We start from the raw sequence: 27656 nt of genomic DNA, 5'->3' as shown, positions 1-27656 counted from the left end.
GGCTTACGACTTCCCCTCTGGGATGACCATCGACTCCCAGCAGCAACAACAGCAGCGCCAGCAGCAGTAGGCGTTACACGCAAGGATGCATCGGAGGAATCCCAGGCAGGAGAGGACTCGTCAGAATTGCCAGTGACATTGCCTGCAGGACTATTGGCATTCCTGGGGAAGGAGGAAATTGACACTGAGGGAGTTGGTGGGGTGGTTTGCGTGAGCTTGGTTACAAGAGGAAGGGATTTACTGGTCAGTGGACTGCTTCCGCTGTCACCCAAAGTTTTTGAACTTGTCACTGACTTATTATGAATGCGCTGCAGGTGACGTATAAGGGAGGATGTTCCGAGGTGGTTAACGTCCTTACCCCTACTTATTACAGCTTGACAAAGGGAACACACGGCTTGACACCTGTTGTCCGCATTTCTGGTGAAATACTTCCACACCGAAGAGCTGATTTTTTTGGTATTTTCACCAGGCATGTCAACGGCCATATTCCTACCACGGACAACAGGTGTCTCCCCGGGTGCCTGACTTAAACAAACCACCTCACCATCAGAATCCTCCTGGTCAATTTCCTCCCCAGCGCCAGCAACACCCATATCCTCCTCATCCTGGTGTACTTCAACACTGACATCTTCAATCTGACTATCAGGAACTGGACTGCGGGTGCTCCTTCCATCACTTGCAGGGGGCGTGCAAATGGTGGAAGGCGCATGCTCTTCACGTCCAGTGTTGGGAAGGTCAGGCATCGCAACCGACACAATTGGAGTCGGACTCTCCTTGTGGATTTGGGATTTCGAAGAACGCACAGTTCTTTGCGGTGCTACTGCTTTTGCCAGCTTTAGTCTTTTCATTTTTCTAGCGAGAGGCTGAGTGCCAGGGCCTCAGCCGTTCCTTGCCACTCCGTGTGGTAAATGGCATATTGGCAAGTTTACGCTTCTCCTCCGACAATTTTATTTTAGGTTTTGGAGTCCTTTTTTTACTGATATTTGGTGTTTTGGATTTGACATGCTCTGTACTATGACATTGGGCATCGGCCTTGGCAGACGACATTGCTGGCATTTCATCGTCTCGGCCATGACTAGTGGCAGCAGCTTCAGCACGAGGTGGAAGTGGATCTTGATCTTTCCCTAATTTTGGAACCTCAACATTTTTGTTCTCCATATTTTAATAGGCACAACTAAAAGGCACCTCAGGTAAACAATGGAGATGGATGAACTGGATACTAGTATACAATTATGGACGGGCTGCCGAGTGCCGACACAGAGGTAGCCACAGCCGTGAACTACCGCACTGTACTGTGTCTGCTGCTAATATATAGACTGGTTGATAAAGAGATAGTATACTCGTAACTAGTATGTATGTATAAAGAAAGAAAAAAAAACCACGGTTAGGTGGTATATACAATTATGGACGGGCTGCCGAGTGCCGACACAGAGGTAGCCACAGCCGTGAACTACCGCACTGTACTGTGTCTGCTGCTAATATAGACTGGTTGATAAAGAGATAGTATACTCGTAACTAGTATGTATGTATAAAGAAAGAAAAAAAAACCACGGTTAGGTGGTATATACAATTATGGACGGGCTGCCGAGTGCCGACACAGAGGTAGCCACAGCCGTGAACTACCGCACTGTACTGTGTCTGCTGCTAATATAGACTGGTTGATAAAGAGATAGTATACTCGTAACTAGTATGACTATAAAGAAAGAAAAAAAAACCACGGTTAGGTGGTATATACAATTATGGACGGGCTGCCGAGTGCCGACACAGAGGTAGCCACAGCCGTGAACTACCGCACTGTACTGTGTCTGCTGCTAATATAGACTGGTTGATAAAGAGATAGTATACTACTAATATTATATATACTGGTGGTCAGGTCACTGGTCACTAGTCACACTGGCAGTGGCACTCCTGCAGCAAAAGTGTGCACTGTTTAATTTTAATATAATATTATGTACTCCTGGCTCCTGCTATAACCTATAACTGGCACTGCAGTGCTCCCCAGTCTCCCCCACAATTATAAGCTGTGTGAGCTGAGCACAGTCAGATATATATATACATTGATGCAGCACACTGGGCTGAGCAGTGCACACAGATATGGTATGTGACTGAGTCACTGTGTGTATCGTTTTTTTCAGGCAGAGAACGGATATATTAAATAAAACAAACAACTGCACTGTCTGGTGGTCACTGTGGTCGTCAGTCACTAAACTCTGCACTCTCTTCTACAGTATCACAGCCTCAGGTCAATCTCTCTCTCTCTCTCTCAACCCTAATCTAAATGGAGAGGACGCCAGCCACGTCCTCTCCCTATCAATCTCAATGCACGTGTGAAAATGGCGGCGACGCGCGGCTCCTTATATAGAATCCGAGTCTCGCGAGAATCCGACAGCGTCATGATGACGATCGGGCGCGCTCGGGTTAACCGAGCAAGGCGGGAGGATCCGAGTCTGCTCGGACCCGTGAAAAAAACATGAAGTTCGTGCGGGTTCGGATTCAGAGAAACCGAACCCGCTCATCTCTATTTAATATGTTAGGATCAGCTAATATGGCATGGTCTGCCTTTTGTTGGTGTAACATTTTGTTATGTTACAGCCTAATTCCAAAATGGAATAAATAATTTTTTTCCCTCAAAATTCTACACAAAATACCCCATAATAACAACGTGTACAAAGTTTGAGATTTTTGCAAATTTATTAATAATAAAAAACTAAGAAATCACATGTACATAAGAATGCACAGCCTTTGCTCAATACAGTACTTTGTTGATGCACCTTTGGCAGCAATTACAGCCTCAAGTCTTTTTGAATATGATGCCACAAGCTTGGCACACCTATCTTTGGGCATTTTTCGCCCATTCCTCTTTGCTGCACCTCTCAAGCTCCATCAGGATGGATGGGAAGCATCGGTGCACAGCCATTTTCAGATCTTTCCAGGGATGTTCAATCGGATTCAAGTCTGGGACCTGGCTGGGCCACTCAAGGATATTCACAGAGTTGTCCTGAAGCCACTTCTTTGATATCTTGGCTGTGCTGAAAGATGAACAGTCACCCCAGTCTGAGGTCAAGAGCGCTCTGGAGCAGGTTTTCATCCAGAATGTCTCTGTACATTGTTGCATTCATCTTTACCTCTATCCTGACTAGTCTCCCAGTTCTTGCCGCTGAAAAACATCCACACAGCATGATGTTGCTGCCACCACCATGCTTCACTGTAGGGATGGTATTGGCCATGAGTCGTGCCTGGATTCCTCCAAACATGACGCCTGGCATTCACACCAAAGAGTTCAATCTTTGTCTCATCAGACCAGAGATTTTTATTTCTCATGGTCTGAGAGTCCTTTAGGTGCATTTTTGCAAACTCCAGGTGGGCTTCCATGTGCTTTTAACTAAGGAGTGACTTCCGTCTGGCCACTCTACCATACAGGCCTGATTAGTGGATTGCTGCAGAGATGGTTGTCCTTCTGGAAGGTTCTCCTCTCTCCACAGAGGAATGCTGTAGATCTGACAGAGTGACCATCATGTTCTTGATCACCTCCCTGACTAGGGCCCTTCTCCCCTGATTGCTCAGTTTAGATAGCTGGCCAGCTCTAGGAAGAGTCCTGGTGGTTCCAAACTTCTTCCATTTATGGATGATGGAGGCCACTGTGCTCATTGGGATCTTCAAAGCAGCAGACATTTTTCTGTACCCTTCCCCAGATTTGTGCCTCGAGACAATCCTGTCTCGGAGGTCTACAGACAATTCCTTTGACTTCATGCTTGGTTTGTGCTCAGACATGCCTTTCCAAATCATGTCCAATGAACTGAATTTACCAATTATTCTGTAGGAACATCTCAAGGATGATCAGTGGAAACAGGATGCATCTGAGCTCAATTTTGAGCTTCATGACAAAGGCTGTGAATACTTATGTACATATGATTTCTTAGATTTTTATTTGTAATAAATTAGCAAAAATCTCAAAAAATCTTTTTTCACATTGTCATTATGGGGTATTGGGGGTCATTCTGACCCGATCGCACGTTTATCGCAGCGCAGCGATCGGGTCAGGCCGGCGCATGCCAGGTGGCCACGCTAAAGCTGCGCTGGCCGGAAGCTACTCCTAAAGTGCAAAAGCATCGCCGCTGTGCTGCACTTCTGCGTGGGGGGCCGGCACTGACATGTGGGGCGGGATAGCCCTGTGCTGGCCGTCCCCCCTGCATGTCTATTGTCATGATCGTAGCCCTGCAAAATTGTGCAGGGCTACGATCAACTCTGAATGACCCCCATTATGTGTAGAATTTTAAGGGAAAAAATTAATTTATTCCATTTTGGAATAAGGCTGTAACATAACAAAATGTGGAAAAAGTGACGCGCTGTGAACACTTTCCGGATGCACTGTATATTGTAGGCAAGGTATACATTAATGAACCAAGTATTGATATATCCAAAAGCTTATGTTTTAACCAGATGTAAGTGGTGAAAACACCTTGGAGGCTTACAAAAAACTTGAAAGCAACGAATGTGTAAATAAAAAAACAAAACAATACGATTACATAACTTGGTTATCCGGAACCTCCCAACTATACTCACTCCATCACTTCTTGCTAGGAGCCAAACATGGTATGGTTCCAATTCTTATCTTTTATGACTGACCTATTATCTTATATGTAACTTTTCTGAATCTTTTTAATAAATTGACTCATTATTTTTAATGAAGTTTATTGAACTATATGTGTATTCTTTATATCTTTTACATATGTGGATGAACACGAGCTATTTCACGATTGGGAGTAAATAGGCCAGCACTCGTTAAGGATTTACCACTATTTAGGGGGATAAAAGGAACCTGCTTTTCACTTTATGAACAGAAATATATTGGAATTCATTAAGCATCAGGAATATTAACCAACTCTCTGCCAGACTCAGTAATTTTGAACACCAGGATTGGTCAGGTGACTGTTGTATTAACCAATTATTGATGGGCACTTTAAGTTTATATATAAATTATTTTGATCAAGTTATGTAATCCTATTGTTTTGTTTTTTTATATACGAATTTGTTGCATCCAAGTTTATTGTAAGTGTCCAAGGTGTTTTCACATTTTCTCTGTGTTGTTTAATACTGTATTGGTGGGTACGTTCCACCTGAATACACATAGGCTATAATACAAATGTGCGCAGTTGCATTTCCACTAATTACCTATAAAAAATAAAATAAAATAAAAAGATATGAAACAAGGTAAAGTCCGCGCTACTGAATATGCAAATGTGTAGCAGCTTCTACAATAACAATAAAAGTAAAATAACCAATAGGGAGCGCTTAATTTAAAATGCAATACCTGTGAAAAAAATGTATGGTTAGTGTAAATGATGCAAATGCTCTTTTTTGCAGAATTAAATGGACCGGGTCCATGCAGTTATAACTGCAGTGGGTTCCGTAGTAATTGCCGGTGACTGGAGCCGCATTAGGGTTAGTGCACAGGCTGACTGATCTGTCCCTGACGCTTACTAACCCTTTAGCGGTGAAACATCCGCTCTTGTTATACTGTCCTTGAAGGATGGCGGAACAGCATGAAACGCAGTGGACGATTGAGGACGGGTATGGAATACGGACCTAGCACTAACATCACTATCTTGCGCCAACGGTCAAAGACACGCTGCACGGCAGAGGGGACCAGCCGGACAAGAGCGGAGGTTTCACCGCTAAAGGTTAGTAAGCGTCAGGGACAGATCAGTCAGCCTGTACTCTAACCCTAATGCGGCTCCAGTTACCGGTACTTACTACGGAACCCACTGCAGTTATAACTGCATGGACCCAGTCCATTTAAATCTGCAAAAAAAAAAAACATTTGCATCATTTACACTAACCATACATTTTTTTCACAGGTATTGCATTTTTAATTAAGCGCTACCTATTGGTTATTTTACTATAAAAAAAGATGAAAGAAAGGCTGAAAAAAAAAACCAGACAGACATTATCTTCTAAATACGATCATCTACCTGCAGCCGAGCCATAATACTGGCTTTCTTGGAGTTGGATGAATAGCTGCGTGAACAGGAGACATTGCAGAATCTCTTCGTTTTTGAGAAGAAGGCATCACGTGTTCCAATTATTCCACACATCTCGCAGATAGCTAGTTGGGAGCAAAAGAAGTGTTGTCCATAAATAAAGATATTAAACTTGAAATTACATTTGAAATATGTAAATTTACCAAAACACACAAATTGGCAAAATGTAAAGTTATAAAACTTCATATTAGAACATTCAAACTTTAAAACAGAGAGTATTTTTAAGGTAGTATATTAAAAAAAAATAAGATTTTACTTACCGCTAAATCTATTTCTCGTAGTCCGTAGAGGATGCTGGGGACTCCGTAAGGACCATGGGGAGAGACGGGCTCCGCAGGAGACATGGGCACTTTAAGAAAGAATTTAGTTCCTGGTGTGCACTGGCTCCTCCCTCTCTGCCCCTCCTCCAGACCTCAGTTAGAGAACTGTGCCCAGAGGAGATGGACAGTACGAGGAAAGGATTTTAGTTAATCCAAGGGCAAGATTCATACCAGCCACACCAATCACACCGTATAACCTGTGATAACAATCCAGTAAACAGTATGACAATAACATAGCATCAGTTCACGCCCGATGCAACAATAACGTAACCCTTATTGAAGCAATAACTATATACAAGTATTGCAGAAGAAGTCCGCACTTGGGACGGGCGCCCAGCATCCTCTACGGACTACGAGAAATAGATTTACCGGTAAGTAAAATCTTATTTTCTCTAACGTCCTAGAGGATGCTGGGGACTCCGTAAGGACCATGGGGATTATACCAAAGCTCCCAAACGGGCGGGAGAGTGCGGATGACTCTGCAGCACCGATTGAGCAAACAGGAGGACCTCCTCAGCCAGGGTATCAAACTTATAGATTTTGCAAAGGTGTTTGTACCCGACCAAGTAGCAGCTCGACACAGCTGTAGTGCAGAGACCCCTCGGGCAGCCGCCCAAGAAGAGCCAACTTTCCTAGTAAAATGGCCCTTGACCGATTTTGGTAATGGCAAACCAGCTGCAGAATGCGCTTGCTGAATCGTGTTACAGATCCAGCGAGCAAGAGTCTGCTTTGAAGCAGGGCCGCCAAGCTTGTTGGCTGCATTCAGAACAAACAGTGCTTCTGTTTTTCGGACTCTAGCCGTACTGGCAATATAAATCTTCAAAGCCCTGACCACATCAAGGGACTCGGAATCCTCTAAGTCCCGTGTAGCCACAGGCACCACAATAGGTTGGTTTATATGAAAGGATGAAACCACTTTTGGCAGGAACTGAGGACGTGTCCGCAATTCCGCTCTATCCATATGGAAAACCAGATAGGGGCTTTTATGTGATAAAGCCGCTAATTCCGACACTCGCGTAGCCGAAGCTAGGGCTAATAACGGAGGCTGAATATGCAGTACTCCCTTAACAAAAGTCTGAACTTCTCGGAGAGAAGCCAATTCTTTTTGAAAGAAAATGGATAGGGACGAAATCTGGACCTTAATGGAGCCTAATTTAAGGCCCAAATCCACTCCAGTTTGTAGGAAGTGAAGGAAACGGCCCAGATGGAATTCTTCCGTAGGAGCATTCCTGGCCTCACACCAAGAAACATATCTTCGCCATATACGGTGATAATGTTTTGCTGTTACTTCCTTCCTAGCCTTTATCAGCGTAGGGATAACCTCAACCGGAATGCCTTTTTCCGCTAGGATCCGGCGTTCAACCGCCATGCCGTCAAACGCAGCAGCGGTAAGTCTTGGAACAGACAGGGTCCCTGTTGCAACAGGTCCTGCCTTAGAGGAAGAGGCCACGGATCTTCCATGAGTATTTCCTGCAGATCTGGATACCAGGTCCGTCGTGGCCAATCTGGAACAACGAGGATTGTTCTCACTCTTCTTTGTCTTATTATTCTCAACACCTTGGGTATGAGAGGAAGAGGAGGAAATACATAGACGGACCAGAACACCCACGGTGTCAAGAGGGCGTCTACCGTTACTGCCTGAGGGTCTCTGGACCTGGCGCAATACCTTTTTAGCTTTTTGTTGAGGCGGGACGCCATCATGTCTATCTGTGGCAGTTCCCACCGACTCACAATCTGTGCGAAGACTTCTGGATGAAGTCCCCACTCTCCCGGGTGTAGGTCGTGTCTGCTGAGGAAGTCTGCTTCCCAGTTGTCCACTCCCGGAATGAACACTGCTGACAGTGCGCTTACATGATTCTCCGCCCAGCAAAGAATCCTGGTAGCTTCCGCCAATGCCGCTCTGCTCCTTGTGCCGCCTTGGCGGTTTACATAAGCCACTGCGGTGATGTTGTCTGACTGGATCAGAACTGGTTGGTCGCGAAGTAAGGCCTCCGCTTGACGTAGGGCGTTGTATATGGCCCTTAGTTCCAGGATGTTGATGTGCAGACAAGTCTCTTGACTTGACCAAAAACCCTGGAAATTTCTTCCCTGTGGACTGCTCCCCAACCTCGGAGGCTTGCGTCCGTGGTCACCAGGATCCAATCCTGAATGCCGAATCTGCGGCCCTCGAGAAGGTGAGCACTCTGCAGCCACCACAGGAGCGACACCCTGGCCCTGGGGGACAGGGTGATCAACCGATGCATCTGTAGATGTGATCCGGACCACTTGTCCAACAGATCCCATTGGAAAGTCCTCGCATGGAACCTGCCAAAGGGAATGGCCTCGTATGAGGCCACTATCTTTCCCAGGACTCGAGTGCAATGATGCACGGACACCTGTCTTGATTTCAAAAGGTTCCTGACCAGAGTCATAAGTTCCTGGGCTTTTTCTATCGGAAGATAAACCCTTTTCTGGGTCGTGTCCAGAATCATGCCCAAGAAAGGCAGACGAGTCGTAGGAACCAACTGCGACTTTGGGATATTGAGAATCCAGCCGTGTTGTTGTAACACTTTCAGTGAAATAGATACGCTGTTCAGCAACTGCTCTCTTGATCTCGCTTTTATGAGGAGATCGTCCAAGTATGGGATAATTGTGACACCCTGCTTGCGCAGGAGCACCATAATTTCCGCCATTACCTTGGTGAAAATCCTTGGAGCCGTTGAGAGACCAAACGGCAACGTCTGAAATTGGTAATGACAGTCCTGTACCGCAATTCTTAGGTACGCCTGATGAGGTGGATAAATGGGGACATGAAGGTACGCATCCTTTATGTCCAGTGACACCATAAAATCCCCCCCTTCCAGGCTGGCGATGACCGCTCCTAGCGATTCCATCTTGAACTTGAACCTCTTCGAGTATAGGTTCAGAGATTTTAAATTCAATATGGGTCTGACCGAACCGTCCGGTTTCGGAACCACAAACATAGTCGAATAATAACCCCTTCCCTGTTGAAGGAGGGGAACCTCGACCACCACCTGCTGAAGATACAATTTTTGTATTGCATTTAACACTATCTCCCTCTCTAGGGGGGAAGACGGTAGGGCCGATTTGAAAAACCGGCGAGGAGGCACCTCTTCGAATTCCAGCTTGTAACCCTGAGATACAATTTCTATTGCCCAGGGATCCACCTAGGAGTGAACCCACATGTGGCTGAAATTCCAAAGACGCGCCCCCACTGGCCCCGACTCCGCCAGTGGAGCGCCAGCGTCATGCGGTGGATTTTGCAGAGGCCGGGGAGGACTTCTGTTCCTGGGAACTAGCTGTATTGTGCAGCTTCTTTCCTCTGCCTCTCCCTCTGACAAGAAAGGACGCACCTCGGACTTTCTTGTTTCTTTGTGAACGAAGGGACTGCATTTGATAATGCGGTGCTCTCTTAGGCTGTGAGGGAACATAAGGCAAAAAATTTGACTTTCCAGCCGTAGCTGTGGAGACCAGGTCCGAGAGACCTTCACCGAACAATTCCTCACCCCTGTAAGGTAAAACCTCCATATGTCGTTTAGAGTCGGCATCACCTGTCCATTGCCGAGTCCACAGGACCCTTCTGGCAGAAATCGACATAGCGTTTATTCTAGAACCCAGCAGACTAATGTCTCTTTGAGCATCTCTCATATATAGGACAGCGTCTTTAATATGCCCCAGGGTCAATAAAACAGTATCCCTATCTAGGGTATCAAACTCCTCTGATAAGGTATCAGTCCATGCCGCTACTGCACTACAGACCCAGGCCGACGCGATTGACCCACTACAGACCCAGGCCGGACTGAGCAAGGTACCTGAATGTGTTTAAATGGACTTGAGGGTAGCCGTATCCTGGGACGGCAGGGCTACCTTTTTGGATAAGCGTGTTAAAGCTTTGTCCACCCAAGGGGAGGATACCCATCGTAACCTGTCCGTTGGCGGGAAAGGATACGCCATAAGAATCCGTTTGGAAATCTGCAGTTTTTTATCTGGAGATTCCTAAGCTTTTTCACATAACTCATTCAGTTCGTGTGAGGGGGGAAAAGTTACCTCAGGTTTCTTTCCCTTATACATATAAACCCTTGTGTCAGGGACAGGGGTTTCCTCTGTGATGTGCAAAACTTCCTTAATTGCTATAATCATATATCAAAGTGATTTAGCCAACTTTGGCTGTAACTTTGCATCATCGTAATCGACACTGGAGTCAGAATCCATGTCGGTATCTGTGTCAACAATTTGGGATAGTGGGCGCTTATGAGACCCCGACGGTCCCTGCGACATAGGATCAGGCAAGGGTTGAGACCCTGCCTGTCCCAATGCATCAACCTTGTCTAATCTTTTATGCAAGGAATTTACATTATCATTTAAAACCTTCCACATATCCATCCAATCAGGTGTCGGCGCCGTCGGCAGAGACACCACATTCATTTGCTCTCGCTCCTCTCCCACATAGCCTTCCACATCAGACATGTCGACACAAGCATACCGACACACCACACACACAGGGAATGTCCTTTCTGAAGACCGTTCCCCCGCGAGGCCCTTTGGAGAGACAGAGAGAGAGTATGCCAGCACACACTCCAGCGTTATATAACCCAGGAATAACACAGTAACTTAATGTTAACCCAGTAGCTGCTGTTTATATACTTTTATTGCGCCTAATTATGTGCCCCCCCTCTCTTTTCAACCCTCTTCTACCGTGTATCAGCAGGGGAGAGCCTGGGGAGCTTCCTCTCAGCGTGCTGTGGAGAAAAAATGGCGCTGGTGAGTGCTGAGGGAGAAGCCCCGCCCCCTCGGCGGCGGGCTTCTGTCCCGCTTAAACTTTATTTCTTTGGCGGAGGCTCCTACATATACACAGTGCCCAGCTGTATATATGTGTTCATTTGCCAGAATGAGGTCCCAAATGCTGCCCAGGGCGCCCCCCCCCCCTGCACCCTAACAGTGACCGGAGTATGTGTAGGTGTGTGGAGCAATGGCGCACAGCTGTAGTGCTGTGCGTTACCTCCAGTGAAGATCACAAAGTCTTCTGCCGCCTGTGAAGTCTTCTTGCTTCTCATACTCACCCGGCTTCAGTCTTCCGGCTCTGCGAGGGGGACGGCGGCGCGACTCTGGGACGGACGGCGAGGGTGAGATCCTGCGTACCGATCCCTCTGGAGCTAATGGTGTCCAGTAGCCTAAGAAGCAGGACCTAGCTTCAGACAGTAGGGCTGCTTCTCTCCCCTCAGTCCCACGATGCAGGGAGTCTGTTGCCAGCAGAGCTCCCTAAAAATAAAAAACCTAACAAAAAAACTTTCTATCAGCAATCTCAGGAGAGCTCACTGAAAAGCACCCAGCTCCTCTGGGCACAGAATCAAACTGAGGTCTGGAGGAGGGGCAGAGAGGGAGGAGCCAGTGCACAGCTGGAACTAAATTCTTTCTTACAGTGCCCATGTCTCCTGCGGAGCCCGTCTCTCCCCATGGTCCTTACGGAGTCCCCAGCATCCTCTAGGACGTTAGAGAAAAGAAAAGAAAATACACAGCAATCTGCTACATGGAAAAAGCAGTGCTGAAAGTATGGTGGTACGGGGTGGTACGAAGTACCATTAAGAAATATGGTGGTGGTACTCAGTACCACCAGACCACCGCTGGGGCATAATTTATAAGGGGCATTTTTGTGTGTGGTACAAATTGTAAGGCATTACGGTGTGTGTCATAATGTGTAATGGGCATTACGGTGTGTGGCATAATGTGTAATGGGTATTACGGTGTGTGGCATAATGTGTAATGGGCATTACGGTGTGTGGCATAATGTGTAATAAGCATTACGTGTGTGGCATAATGTGTAATAAGCATTACGTGTGTGGCATAATTTGTAAGGGTCATTATGGCGTGTGGCACAATGTGGCCATGCCCCTATTGACATGTAGCCACTCCCCTAGTTTTGTGTGACCACGCCCACTTTTACTATGAGCACAACGAAGAAAAAATGTTCACTTGCACCACTGGGCAAAAGTAACAACAAGTGATCAACAACAACATTCCTATAAATTTTACGGAAATCTGTGCATAAACACAATTAATTATTAAACAAATAAAAACAGATAATGAACAATTACCATGAGAATGAAATACAGGGAAGTGAGAAGCCAGAGGACAAGACACAGGGAGGAAGTGGCAAAGGAAGCATGATCTCATATACCAGGGCAGTTTTCTATCAGAATGCATACCTCCCACAGCGTAGGTGCCCATCCGGAAAAGGGTGTGTGGTCTTAGTAAAGTTGGCATGGCTTCACAATAATGCCTCGCTCGTGAGCCACGTCCCCATTTACCAGCAGTATGAGCTGCTGGCCATGCCCCCAGTCCCTCTTGTCTCCATGAACAGACGCTGTGCCAATCAGAGCAGTGAGTGACCGGAGCCTCCCAACTGCCCCCTCCCCCAACTGCCAGACACTGCGGCCCGCGGGTGGGACAGCAGGACAGTCCATTAAAAAAAATGGGACTGTCCCTTGAAAATCGGGACAGTTGGGAGGTATGAGACTGTAATGGAGTTAAATCAGAGGAATAAATCTAGAAATTCCAAGTGGAATGGAAGTAGTTATAAGAGTAGTTAATGGCGTTTGCTATCCCTTCCATTGCAGGAATTACAGATGGTTTTTTTTTTATTTACATCAGTGGGTGAGGTAGTATTACATTTTTTAACCACATATCATGGAGTGTCGAGGCCGTTGTGTGCTGCCAAAAATAAATAATATTTAAAAAGGAAAAAGTGATTTAATACAGGTATTGTACTCTTAATTGAAGACACATAAATTCACTCAATTCAAACCATCCACTCTTGACCATTACTAAAGCTTGTCATATGCCTCACTTAGCCACAGGGGCGGATTGGGATGGAAAACCAGCTCGGGAAATTTCTGGAAGCAGCCCTTATGGTAGGGTGGGGTATGTTGAGGGAACAGAGTCTGTTGAGAGGGGCAAGATCCCTCCTCACAGGGCCTGATTTTTAGTTGGAGGCAGTTGCGTCCTTCCTTGTGTCTTTAGCTGCAGTTCTGTCTGTGACTTTATGATAATGCAACTACATAGCCCTTCCCTGGTATAATTCTGTGCTTCCAAATGTGCAAAGACTGAGAAACCCACAGTCAGTGTCTACAGATGATGCAATCATGCATTGTGCGTCATTAGACGCCACCATCGGTCACACCAGTGACACTTGCAGCAGCCCTATGCTAGGTGCAGATCATCCGAGTATAGTGCATACACACGGTGCGATATGCACTTAACTTTCCTTACGATGGCCTCCAGTGTGAGCAATTCAGTGTCTCTGTACACAAGCACTTTCATCAACATGCCCATGTCACTTCCATAATATGCCTTATCTGCGTCCGATTAGTAAGCCCCCTGTAACCATCAAACTATGTATACAGTATGATAACGGACATGTATATACACATTACACATGGTATATAGCAGAATGCAGAACACATTATATATATATATATATATATACACACACACACATACATAAAGCAGGGGGTGTATATATGTATGTATGTATGTATATATGTATATATGTATATATATATATGTACACACACACACACACACACACACACACATAAAGCAGGGGGTGTATATATATATATGTATGTATGTATGTATGTATGTATGTATGTATGTATGTATGTATATACACACACACATACATACATACATACATACATACATACACACACACACACACACAAATATGCATACATACATACATACATACGCCATACAGGGTATATAGGACATACATATACACATTAGACATGGTACATATGGAGTATATCAATGGGACCAGATGGGATACACCCAAGGATACTGAAATAGCTAATAGATGTGCTGGTTACACCTTTAACAGAATTATTTAATCAGTCTCTAAGTACAGGTGCCATTCTAGAGGACTGGAAAAGAGCAAATGTAGTTCCACTGCACAAAAGTGGAAGCAAGGAAGAAGCAAGTAACTACAGACCAGTAAGCCTTACATCAGTAGTAGGGAAAATAATGGAAAAACTATTAAAAGAAAGAGCTGTGGAATATCTTAAATCAAACAACATACAGGATCCAAAACAGCATGGATTTACTGGTGGGAGAGCATGCCAAACAAATCTTATTGACTTTTTTGACTCTGTGATGAAAATAGTAGATCAAGGGGGAGCTGTAGATGTAGCATATCTAGACTTCAGTAAGGCATTTGACACTGTCCCACATCGCAGACTGCTAAATAAACTTGAAAGCGTGGGGGTGGATTATAAAACTGCTAAATGGATAAGAAACTGGTTGCAGGCTAGGAAACAGACAGTTGTAGTTAATGGAGTGCACTCTATGGAGGGAAATGTTACCAGTGGAGTACCCCAGGGATCTGTACTTGGACCAGTTCTCTTTAATATCTTTGTTGGTGACATTGCAAATGGTATTGAAGGGAAGGTATGCCTTTTTGCAGATGATACAAAGATATGCAACAGGGTAGACACACCGGGAGGGGTAAAACAAATGATGGATGACCTAGGTAGGCTTGAGAAATGGTCAAAAACGTGGCAACTACAGTTTAATGCTAAAAAATGCAAAATCATGCACTTGGGTCTCAAAAACCCAAAGGCTAAATATAGTATCAGGGGTACTATTATGGAAACTACTGAGGAGGAAAGGGATTTAGGAGTCACTATTTCAAGTGACTTGAAGGCAGGAAAGCAATGCAACAAAGCAATGAGAAAGGCAAGTCAGATGCATGGTTGCATAGGGAGAGGAATCAGTAGCAGAAAAAAAGAAGTAATAATGCCACTGTATAGGTCATTGGTACGGCCCCATCTGGAATACTGTGTCCAGTTCTGGAGACCATATCTCCAGAAGGCTATAAATACATTAGAGAGTGTACAAAGAAGGGCAACTAAAATGGTGCATGGCCTACATCACAAAACTTACCCGGAAAGGCTAAAAGATCTTAACATGTATAGTTTGGAGGAGAGAAGGGAAAGGGGGGACATGATAGAAACTTTCAAATATATCAAGGGTCTTAACAAAGTTCAGGAGAGAAACATTCTTCAAAGGATGAGAAGTATTAGAACTCGAGGACATACACTGAGACTGGAGGGGGGGAGGTTCAGGGGAAATTTAAGGAAAAATTACTTCACAGAAAGGGTAGTGGATAAGTGGAATAGCTTCCCATCAGAGGTGGTAGAGGCTAAGACTGTAGAGCAATTTAAACATGCTTGGGACAGGCATATGAATATCCTTACAAAGAATTAAGGTTCAAAAAGGGTTGAGATTGCCTAAAGGATAAAAAAAAAGGGCAGACTAGATGGGCCAAATGGTTCTTATCTGCCGTCAAATTCTATGTTTCTATATATACATTATACAGGGTATATATTGCATATATTTATACATGTGCAGAAGCTCAGATCACTACACCCGCAAGGTAAATGAATCGGCCCGGCGAAAAGGGCAGGCGTGCTCACCAAGGGGAACACCGAGGCTGAACAGAGGCTGTCCTGGCGTCCCAATCAGCCCCTGAAAATATCTGTACTGTACACAATGCCACACTAGTCACAGATACATAAACATGTAACAGGGCTGAATGCATGTCATAGTTACCAGTGTACTGGGATAGTCCCAAAAATGTTTCTGTAGTCTTTGTGCTGAGTAGAAAGCAGTTTCCTAGAGATGCATATCTGGATGGGTAGTAGGCGGCCTCCCCATTATATCTTATTAAATGCAGGATTTATTAGGGACCCATCAGCCAGTCAAGTCACTTAGCGTAAGGCGGTCATGTGACAGGGTTGGCTATAGAATACCGATGCCGGGATCCCGACCGCGAGAATGCCAGCAGTGGGGCGAGCACTAGAAAGCCCCTTGCGGGCTTGCTGCGCTTGCCACGCTGCATTCACCACGCTGCGGGCTCCGTGGCTCGTTGTGCTCGCCACAGGTTATATTCCCACCCTATGGGTGTCATGGAATAGCCCTGATTCAGCTGTTGGCAATCTCGGCGGTTGGGATCCCAGCATCGGTATTCTGACCACCGAGACCCCTACCTGCCGGGATAGTAACTACATCCCATGTGACGTGTTGGTCACTGTAGCCTTGCATGGGCATTTAAACTCCAACTCCCAGAGGCCCATTCATCAATACATAATTATCATTAGTGATAATTATATTTTCAACTTGCTGCAAGTTCAAAGATCCCTGTTTAGAGGCATTTATCATGCCTCATTAACAATAGTATCACTTTTGAAAAGCAGTTGTGGGGCCAGATTTTTTTTATAATTGTGATACTTTTTGTAATGGGTGCTAAGAAGGAGGAGGGATGGAATAGTAACTGGAGGTAGAGGGGACAGGCAGTGGATACTGTGAAGTGGAATCCCACCCGACTTCCCCACCCCCTGTATATCTGTACGGAGATGCTGCAGCTGCGGGACCCCCCAGCACCAACACCACCTCCTGCCAGCCTGACTGTGACCCGAAGCCATTACCTAGTGAGATGCTGCAGCCGCGTGATCCCTGCAATTAACACACCACCCCCGGGTTTGTAAGGCTAACAGGGGGATGCTGCCTCCTTCCCCGAACCCCCCCCCCCCCCCGCTTTCCAGTGAGACTCTGCCCTTCCCCAGGGAGATGCTGCAGTCTCACAGTCCCAGCAGCCTGAACTCCAATCCTTCTCTACAGCCCCCTTGCTCAGGCTCCTGTTCAGCTGCACTGTCCCTGCAGCCCCATCTCCCATCCTTCTGTGCAGACCCCGCTCAGCGTTCCTCACAGCCCGGACTCATCATCACTGCTGCTACTGTAGCCTCCGCCCCTCTCTGCAGACCCGCTGCTCAGCGTCCGCCACAACGTCATCACCGCGGCGGATCCAATGAGCAGTGCAGTTGCAAGTTAAAGGGATCAGCCTGCCGAGAAGGGGGGGGGGGGGGGGGCGCACGGCCACCAAGGGGAGCATGGGGCCCAGCCGACCAAGGACTGTCCCGGGGTCCCAATCCGACCCTACACATGTGAAATATGAAAATGAGTGTAAAGTTGTATATATATACGGTTGTTTTTTCTGTTATAGGCTCTATCTAATTGCTGTCTAAAGTAGACTTCACTTCATTGTTTTTAACATTGACGTTTTATACTGGTATGTATATAAAGACTGAGACTTCTAGATGGTTCAGTCCTTTTTCGGATCAATCCCATTTTCTGTACCCCCCTCCTGTATATATACATTTTTTCCATTGAATTTTGTACAATTGATCAGAATTAATCATGTGACACACATTTGTGTGCAAATATTAATATATTAAACAGATTCTTACTAATTAAGATATTATATATGTACCAATACACTGTATATATAGCTCGTAATGGTATTCTATCTAAACTTAAGAGATTGTTTAATGTAGAATATTTTAAGATACACCTACCCCCTGATAATGTCAATATTATCTTAAACCATAAAGCTATACCTTTAAACACACTTTTACCATGGAGCCGCTGCGGCCGCTATACTTATTATACACGCTACATAAATACCCATACCACGCGCAGGATCGCGGGAGCGATCATACGCAAATTGCGGATATGTGCACGCACGGCGGAACAAGTGCACGCGCAGCGGGCATGTGTGTGTGGTTAGTACATGATGTATGCATTACAATATTTTTCGACTTTGACACCCCCTCCATATAGTGTTTCTCTAATCAGGTCATTTCATAAAGGAATATGTTTTTTTTTCAGATCAATAATGAGACCATCATCGCCATATTGTTATACCATATAAGGTTATTGACACTCCTTTGGTATGTAAGCAAATCCTCCAGTATTTTATGACCATGGAATCGTTTATTAAATTAAGGAATTTTTCTTTACAATATATATTTTCTGTGAATTTTAGATGTTTTAGACCCCTGATGAAGTCTGGTAGGATGAAACCCGATGGGTTACTCACGGTTGTGAGATCATCAAACAGCTTTTGAGTTGCCATTGGATTAAGAATTACCACATCATATATGTTTTAAAGTTTTATGCTTTTAATATTGATGTAATATTATACAACAATTGTACATATTGTGGTTCATTGTAAAATACATGAATAAATGTTCTTTTTCTAAATTGTTGTCATAACTTGGAGATGGGAAACAGCTAACCAACTTACTGTATCATCTAGATCCCTTGGGAACCTATTTTTGTGTGCACTCTTACATTTGTACTCTAGCAAACAGAGGGTACCACCCAGGGTGAGGCTTATTATAGTGCAGAAATTAGGTCTCAATTGCATCTATATTGGTCTAATATATAGACACACACACACACACACACACACACACACACACACACACACACACATATATAATTGCATAACTTCCATAGATGGCTGGCACTCCTCCTAAAAACACAGCTTGGTGAGGTGCTCATCATCATCATTATCTTCATCATGAACATCAAGTCCCATAGGCGGCACTCTCAGTAACCGCTCTTGGGAGCTAGGTTGTAGTGCATCAACATTTCATGGTTTATACCATTTTGTCAGGAGTACAAAAATTACAACAAAACAATATACCTTTTTACCTTGTGATACAGCCCCATGTGTAGGAGACACAGTTGGCTCACGATCAGAGGTGCGATAACATCATGAACTTGTGCTATCAGCACGGACACCCCGCTTGCCTCCGATTCATGCGGCTCAGTGAATACTGCCAACATAGCAAAATTAAACAATTCTACAAAGCCAAGCAGTATATAGTTACCCGCAACTTGCAAACAATCGTAGCATAATGCTCACTTCAATATACCCATTATGAATATCATATATAAAAGCTAATATGTATCAGTGTATCAAAAATTAAAAAGCAGACAAAAATACAGCATTCTACCTACAAATTCAAACTAGCAAATATCAGAAAATATGTCAACTATTATAAATATATAATAAATTCCACATAACATTATAAAATGCAAGGGGAAGGACTTTTATGCTGATTGACACTCTCTGCGGTGGTGCCGGGCTAATCAGCCTTGGTTACAATCTGCTTCACTAAAAAGCTAGCCCACCGCAGGGCTTTTATATGGTGAGAGATCTTCCTATAATTTATTGCATAAGTCACTTTATCTTGACCAGCTCAATCTGCCACGTCTTGATCTGTATGAGATTTATGTGTTTTTATCACACATGTTTTTATTTGATGTTATTTGTTGTTGATGTAAATAAATGCACTTTATTTGTGGTATCCATCCCACTATTATTTCCCACAAGTGGTCTCATCCACTATCATTAATTTGAGTGGTTCATCTTAAGGTTATAGCGCCAGTGTACTCCACAAAAAATTGGTTTGTATTATTGTATCTATAGGGAATTTGTGTTTTTCCCTCTTCTTGTGGAATATCAAGGCTGCTTCAACCCTTTTATTGCGCAACATACTGTTTTTGTGTACTTCTATATAATAAAACATATGAAAGAAAAACAAAAAAATTGAGCCCAGTAGGTGTCACAGTCTGTAGCTCATGGATCTAGAAAGCTTCTTTCTGAAGTAAAGCTTTTCCTCTATCTCCTCCTCTGTTATTTGGTGGATTTGAATCACTCATTTTATATTTCAAGCTTGCCAAATTGTGGTTGCACTCCACAAAATGCTTTAGTACAGGCTGATCTAATACTTTTCCTTCCAACGCACCTCGAACAGATGAACGATGCATTGACATCCTTTCCTTAAACATATGGCTTGTCTTTCCAATATACTATAGCCCACATGGGTATTTAATGTAGTATACTATGAATCTGGTGTACATGTTAGAGAGAGAACCAGATTAAATATTTTTTACCAGAACGAGGATGATGGAAAAAGTTGACCGTATCTAAATAGCTGCAGGTCACGGACCCCAAACCTTTTATAGTTGCCTGGTTTTCTGGTTAAAAAATGTTGAGTGCCTTCAGGTACGCGCTTAAACACTTTAATATTTTTTATCTTTCTCCCTCTTCTTAAACATATTAGCAACTTCTTATTTCTCAGAGCTGGTAAATCTTTATCCAAGTCAATTAAAGGCCAAAAGCCTGCTTTAACTTCCTTGGATTATGGACCTGTTTCAGCTTTTTTAGCAAAACTGCAACTAGCTAGAATCGCATGCTGGCGGCCGCCAAGCATGCTAACGGCGGCCAGCAATGCGATTGAAATTCAGTTGTGATTGCATTGCTGATTAAGGGAAGCCCCTGTCTGTGAAATCTGGCTGCAAAGGCAGATGGACTGCCGCCATTTTCTCCATCATGTGACATCATGTGGCCCCCCCACCATGAATGTTTCTGCCGGTCAATCAGGCAGAGGCGTTTGCATCACTGACATGCGATCACATCTCTGTGGGCACAAACACATCTCTCCACTGCAAACATTTATGTGTTTGCACAGCTTGGAGCTACACAAGAGCCCATTGCACATCCCAATTTTTGTATATAGAAATGGCCATTAAACATAAAATAGTTTCTGGTTAGCACAAGTTCCAATAAATTGATGTAGAACAAAATAATCAATCCTTCATACTTAGAATTATTGTTCCCCAGCCAACTATTGGGAAAAAACAGAATGTAAATAAGAAAAGTATGCCATTCCACAAAAAAATAAAATAAATCAATGTTTGACCCAATTTCTACTAACTCTTCTATAAAAAAAAGTTTTACTTCTATTCTGAACACTGAAGTAGAAAGAAAAACAACGTGTACTACGATTTGTCACAGACCCATGGATAGAAATACTGTCTTGGAGGCAGATAACTATCATCCTGAAGCTTTAAAGAGAGGACTGCCTTTTTCTCAATTCTTACGGGCATATACAATTTGCAGTGAAAGAACAGAGGCCATTGTACACATTGATTTGATAATGATCAAATTTGTGACAAGGGGTTATAAATAATCCGAGGATGTTCAAGTAGGCTAAAGTGTGTTTACGCTGCCAGGGTGTGGTATGGGATGCCGGCAGCCAGGTTCCCAGCGACCAGCATACCGGCGCCAGAAGCCCGACCGCCGGCATACCGACAGCGTTGCGAGCGCAAATGAGCCCCTTGTGGGCTCGTTGCGTTAGCCGCGCTGCGGGTACCGGTGGCTCGCGCCGCGATATTTATTCTCTCCCAAGGGGGGTCGTGGACCCCATGAGGAAGAAAAACTGTCGGTATGCCAGCTGTCGGGATTCCGTCGCAGGTATATAGTGCGCGCCAGGATCCAGACAGTCGGCAACCTGAAGACCACCCCGTTGCCAAAATCCTGTCTTAGAAAAGACAGTAGATGACAAGATTGTCTGGGTGAATAAATTTTTTACAGTCAGTGCGATATTCTCTCCACTGCAAAAACCTTTTGGCCTTTAAATTACCTCAGATAAAGACTCACCAGCTTTGAGAAATAAGAAGTTGCTAACATGTCTAAGAAGTGGAAGAAAGATAGAAGATATTATGGTGCACAATGATGTGTCCAAGCTCATACCTGAAAGCCCCCCAACAATTTTTAACTAGAAAACAAGGACAACTATAAATATTTGGGGTCCGTGACCTGCAACTATTTAGACATGGGCAACTTTTTCTATCATCCTCGTTTTGGTAAAAAATGTTTAATCTGGTTCCCTCTAACATGTACACCTAGATTCATAGCATACTACAATAAATGCCCATGTGGGCTATTGTATATTGGAAAGAGAAGCCATATGTTTAAAGAAAGGCCATCACTGCATCGTTCAGAGATTATATATATATATATATATATATATACACACACACACACACACACACACACACACACACACACACACACACACACACACACTATAAACACTGCTCAAAAAAATAAAGGGAACACTAAAATAACACATCCTAGATCTGAATGAATGAAATATTCTTATTAAATACTTTGTTATTTATATAGTTGAATGTGCTGACAACAAAATCACACAAAAAGTATCAATGTAATCAAATTTATTAACCCATGGAGGTCTGGATTTGGAGTCACACTCAAAATTAAAGTGGAAAAACACACTACAGGCTGATCCGACTTTGATGTAATGTCCTTAAAACAAGTAAAAATGAGGCTCAGTAGTGTGTGTGGCCTCCACGTGCCTGTATGACCTCCCTACAACGCCTGGGCATGCTCCTGATGAGGTGGCGGACGGTCTCCTGAGGGATCTCCTCCCAGACCTGGACTAAAGCATCCGCCAACTCCTGGACAGTCTGTGGTGCAACATAGCGTTGGTGGATGGAGCGTGACATGATGTCCGAGATGTGCTCAATTGGATTAAGGTCTGGGGAACGGGCGGGCCAGTCCATAGCATCAATGCCTTCGTCTTGCAGGAACTGCTGACACACTCCAGCCACATGAGGTCTAGCATTATCTTGCATTAGGAGGAACCCAGGGCCAACCGCACCAGCATATGGTCTCACAAGGGGTCTGAGGATCTCATCTCAGTACCTAATAACAGTCAGGCTACCTCTGGCGAGCACATGGAGGGCTGTGCGCCCCCCCCCCCCCAAAGAAATGCCACCCCACACCATTACTGACCCACTGCCAAACTGGTCATGCTGGAGGATGTTGTAGGCAGCAGAACGTTCTCCTTGGCGTCTCCAGACTCTGTCACATCTGTCACATGTGCTCAGTGAGAACCTGCTTTCATCTGTGAAGAGCACAGAGCGCCAGTGGCGAATTTGCCAATATTGGTGTTCTCTGGCAAATGCCAAACGTTCTGCATGGTGTTGGGCTGTAAGCACAACCCCCACCTGTGGACGTCGGGCCCTCATACCACCCTCATGGAGTCTGTTTCTGATCGTTTGAGTAGACACATGCACATTTGTGGCTTGCTGGAGGTCATTTTGCAGGGCTCTGGCAGTGCTCCTCCTGTTCCTGCTTGCACAAAGGCGGAGGTAGCGGTCCTGCTGCTGGGTTGTTGCCCTCCTATGGCCTCCTCCACGTCTCCTGATGTACTGGCCTGTCTCCTGGTAGCGCCTCCATGCTCTGGACACTACGCTGACAAACACAGCAAACCTTCTTGCCACAGCTCGCATTGATGTGCCATCCTGGATGAGCTGCACTACCTGAGCTACTTGTGTGGGTTGTAGACTCCGTCTCATGCTACCACTAGAGTGAAAGCACCGCCAGCGTTCCAAAGGGACCAAAACATCAGCCAGAAAGCATAGGAGCTCAGAAGTGGTCTGTGGTCACCACCTGCAGAACAACTCCTTTATTGGGGGTGTCTTGCTAATTGCCTATCATTTGCACCTGTTGTCTATTCCATTTGCACAACAGCATGTGAAATTGATTGTCAATCAGTTTTGCTTCCTAAGTGGACAGTTTGATTTCACATAAGTGTGATTGACTTGGAGTTACATTGTGTTGTTTAAGTGTTCCCTTTATTTTTTTGAGCAGTGTATATATATATATATATATATATATCTATCCAGTGTCAGCCGGCACTCAAAACCTAACGCCAACTTGCTCCGGTGCCCGTATATGAAATAAGATGCAAGTCCAGTAATAACGGCACTCGGAGATCATATAATGAAAATAGAGTATATTCACGTCATTAACGTTTCGGGGCAGCAAGCCCCGTCCTCAGAATGAGGATGTGTTCATTCTGAGGACGGGGCTTGCTGCCCCGAAACGTTAATGACGTGAATATACTCTATTTTCATTATATGATCTCCGAGTGCCGTTATTACTGGACTTGTATGTATGTATGTATGTATGTATGTATGTATGTATGTATGTACAGATGTGTCCACTTACATATTTGCTTTTTTACAAATTTGGCACAACATGCAAAACACAGCATAGCTGTTTATCACGAGTAGCGAGTGGATGAATTTAAAAAATGTTATTTGCCATAATAGAATATGTATAAAGTAACATATTAAAGAAGCAAATTAAGAAAAATCACAAGGCATGGCTAAATCTCAGAGTTTAAGGCATGCAAAACTGTGCCATACATGGCGGAATATAGCAAAGATGTATGTGGACACATCTGTATGTATGTATGTATATATATATATATATATATATATATATATATATATATATATAGACGTTATGGTAAGAACTTACCGTTGATAACGTGATTTCTCTTATGTCATGAGAGGCAAAAGTATCCAAGGCATAATGTCTAATGAATGTGTTTATGGAAGACCATGTGGCTGCCTTACAAATCTGTTCTGCTGAAGCACCCTGTTGTGCTACCCATTAAGGACCTACCTTACGTGTAGAGTGAGCAGAGACATTAGCCGGAGTAGGGAGATCTGCATGAGAATAAGCTTCTGATATTACCATTCGGAGCCATCTCACCAGCATCTGTTTACTAGCAGGCCATCCTCTTCTATGAAATCCGTAGAGGATGAAGAGAGAATCTGTTTTCCTGATGGCACTAGTAGGATCTATGTAGACTCTTAAAGCTCGGACTACGTCCAGCGACGCTTCTCCCGCAGATAGTCCCGATACCTGAAAAGCTGGGACTACAATCTCTTCATTAAGGTGAAACTTTGAAACCACCTTTGGAAGATAACCAGATCTCGTTCTGAGAACTGCTCTGTCTGGAAAAAAAACTTAGGAAAGGAGGCTTACACGATAACGCTCCTAAATCTGACACTCTTCTGGCTGACGCCATTGCCAGTAGAAAAAGTACTTTAGCCGTAAACCATTTAAGATCTGCTCTCTTAAGCGGTTCAAACGGAGGACCCTGGAGGAATTTAAGAACTAAATTCAAATCCCAGGGAGCTGCAGGAGGAACAAATGGAGGTTGAATATGTACAACTCCCTGAAAGAAAGTACGTACATCCTGTAAATCAGCAATTTTCCGCTGAAACCATACAGTTAATGATGATACTTGAACTCTCAAGGAAGCAACTTTCAAACCTTTATCCAATCCTGCTTGAAGAAAATCCAAAATCCTGGATACTTTAAAAGATCTTGGATTCAAACTTTTTCCAGTACACCAATGAATACAGGCTTGCCATACTCTATGATACACACGAGCTGAAGAAGGCTTTCTTGCTCTAAGCATAATTTGGATTACTTGTTTTGAAAATCCTCTAGCTTCTAAGATAGAGGTTTCAATAGCCACGCCGTCAAAGACAGACAATCCAAATGACTGTGGCAACAAGGACCCTGCATTAGCAGATCTAGACGTTGAGGGAGCAGTATCGGTGCTTCCACAGACATTCTCAGTAGATCGGTGTACCAATGCCTTCTTGGCCAAGCTGGAGCTATTAGAATTATCGCTCCCTTTGCTTGCTTTATTTTTCTCACTACTCTGGGTAACAGAGATATTGGAGGGAACAGTTATTTCCATTCTACTGACAGCGCGTCTACAAGAACTGCTCCTGGGTCCCTTGTTCTCGATCCGTACCTTGGAACTTTGTTGTTTAGACGAGACGCCATGAGGTCTCTCTCTGGTAGACCCCATCTGTTCACTAGTGTCTGAAACACTTCTGGGTGTAATGCCCATTCGGTTTCCTGAGTAGTGTGTCGACTGAGAAAATCCGCTTCCCAGTTCAGTACACCTGGGACAAACACTGCTGACAATGCTGGGAGATGGAGCTCTGCCTATCTTAGAATGGGAGTTACTTCCTCCATCAATCTTTTGAGGTGAGTTCCTCCTTGATGATTGAGGTACGCTACTGCTGTCACATTGTCTGAGCGAATCTGGACTGGTCTTCCTTGCAGACTATCCTTTTGCCTGAACTAGAGCCATATAAATGGCCCTTATTTCCAACAGATTTATTGGCAGGCGACTTTCCCTTGTGGTCCATTTTCCCTGGAACCAAAGGCTTCCGAGTACCACACCCCAGCCTTACAGACTGGCATCTGTTGTCAGGACTTGCCATTCTTTTATCCAAAGGGGTCTCCCCTTGTTTAAATGGTCTGTCTGTAGCCACCACACTAGAGACCTTTTTACATTTACTGTAAACTTTATCATCTGCTTTTTTATCGTCTGATGATTTCCATTCCATTTGGTCAGAATAAGGTGCTGCAATGGTCTGGAGTGAATTTGCGCATATTCCACCATGTCGAAGGTTGATACCATCAGACCCAACAGTCGCATTGCTGCATGGACTGACATTGTCTGGGCGTGCATCGCTTCCTGAGCCAAGACCTGCACCTTGACTATCTTTTTCTCTGGTAAGAGAACTTTCTGTAGGTCTGAATCCAATATGGGCCCCAAATGAACCATCCGCTGTGACAGATTCAGAGACGACATTTCCCAGTTTATGAGCCATCTGTGTCTCTGTAAACAAACTATTGTCTGTTGAAGATGGCTCAAAAGTAACTCCTGCGAATGTGCTAGGATTAACAGGTCGTTGAGGTATGGGAATATTCTTATCCCCTGTTTGCGCAGACAAGCAGCCATAACCACCATAATCTTGGTAAACACCCTGGGTGCTGTTGCTAGCCCGAAGGGCAAAGCTTGGAACTGAAAATGTTCCTGGAGGATGGCAAACCTGAGGTAACACTGATGAGACAGTGCTATAGGCACATGTAGGTAAGCATCCCGTACATCCAGAGATACCATGTAATCTCCCGGTTCCATAGCCAACATTATGGAGCGTAATGTCTCCATGTGGAACCTTGGGATCCAAATGTATTTGTTTAACATTTTTAGATTGAGAATTGGTCGAAATGACCCATTTGGCTTCTGGATCAGAAATAGATTGGAGTAAAACCCCTGTCCCCTTTTTGATGGAGGTACTGGGACAATCACACCTGACTGCAGTAATTTTTGGACTGCTTCTTGCAGGGCATTGGCCTTCGACTCTATACGAGACGGGCTGGTGCAAAAAAATCTTTGAGGAGGCTGCCTCCTGAATGGGAACCCATACCCCTGAGATACCACCTTCTGCACCCAAGCATCTGTTGTTGACTGTTACCATATGTGTGCAAAATGAAGGAGTCGGCCACCAACCCTGGAATCCTCCAGACGGAGGCCCGTATCTTCAGGCTGATGGTTTCTGTTCAGGCTTGGAAGCTGGCTTTTTGCTAGCCCACTGCTTCCTACCCCTAGTTTTGAACTGGGGTTGCTTAGACTCCTCTTTAGCTTTCGCTTTGCTTTGCCAACGAAATGAGCGAAACTTTGAACCCTTAGACTTAGGGTTATAAGTAGCCAAGAATCTGACCTTCTTTGATTCAGCCTCTGATTCTAGGATATCAGATAATGGTTTCCCAAACAACATATTACCAATGAAAGGCAATGCTTCCAATTCTTTCTTGGATTCCGCATCTGCTTTCCAGGTACGTAGCCAAACTGCTCTGCGAGCGGCTACTGTCAAGGCTGAAGCTTTAGAAGCAACTGTACCCATATCA

General features: G+C 44.4%; 1 protein-coding gene across 7 annotated transcripts in view; it reads right to left on the bottom strand.

Annotated features, from left to right (window-relative positions):
- Positions 1-27656, bottom strand: part of L3MBTL2 (L3MBTL histone methyl-lysine binding protein 2) — a 772791-nt gene that overhangs the window by 643886 nt on the left and 101249 nt on the right. For 6 of the 7 annotated variants that reach the window (XM_063940374.1, XM_063940377.1, XM_063940380.1 and 3 more), the window contains exon 3: positions 5973-6106. In XM_063940374.1, coding sequence (XP_063796444.1) covers positions 5973-6106 — 134 coding nt within the window. Of the gene's footprint in view, positions 1-5972; positions 6107-12564; positions 12722-27656 lie in introns of those variants that run through there. The other variant, XM_063940378.1, reaches the window with a different exon arrangement.

This window comes from Pseudophryne corroboree, chromosome 9 (assembly GCF_028390025.1).
Source record: "Pseudophryne corroboree isolate aPseCor3 chromosome 9, aPseCor3.hap2, whole genome shotgun sequence".
Taxonomy (NCBI): Eukaryota; Metazoa; Chordata; class Amphibia; order Anura; family Myobatrachidae; genus Pseudophryne; species Pseudophryne corroboree.
The sequence above is the reverse complement of the archived record's forward strand: the minus strand, read 5'-3'. Positions and strand labels throughout refer to the sequence as shown.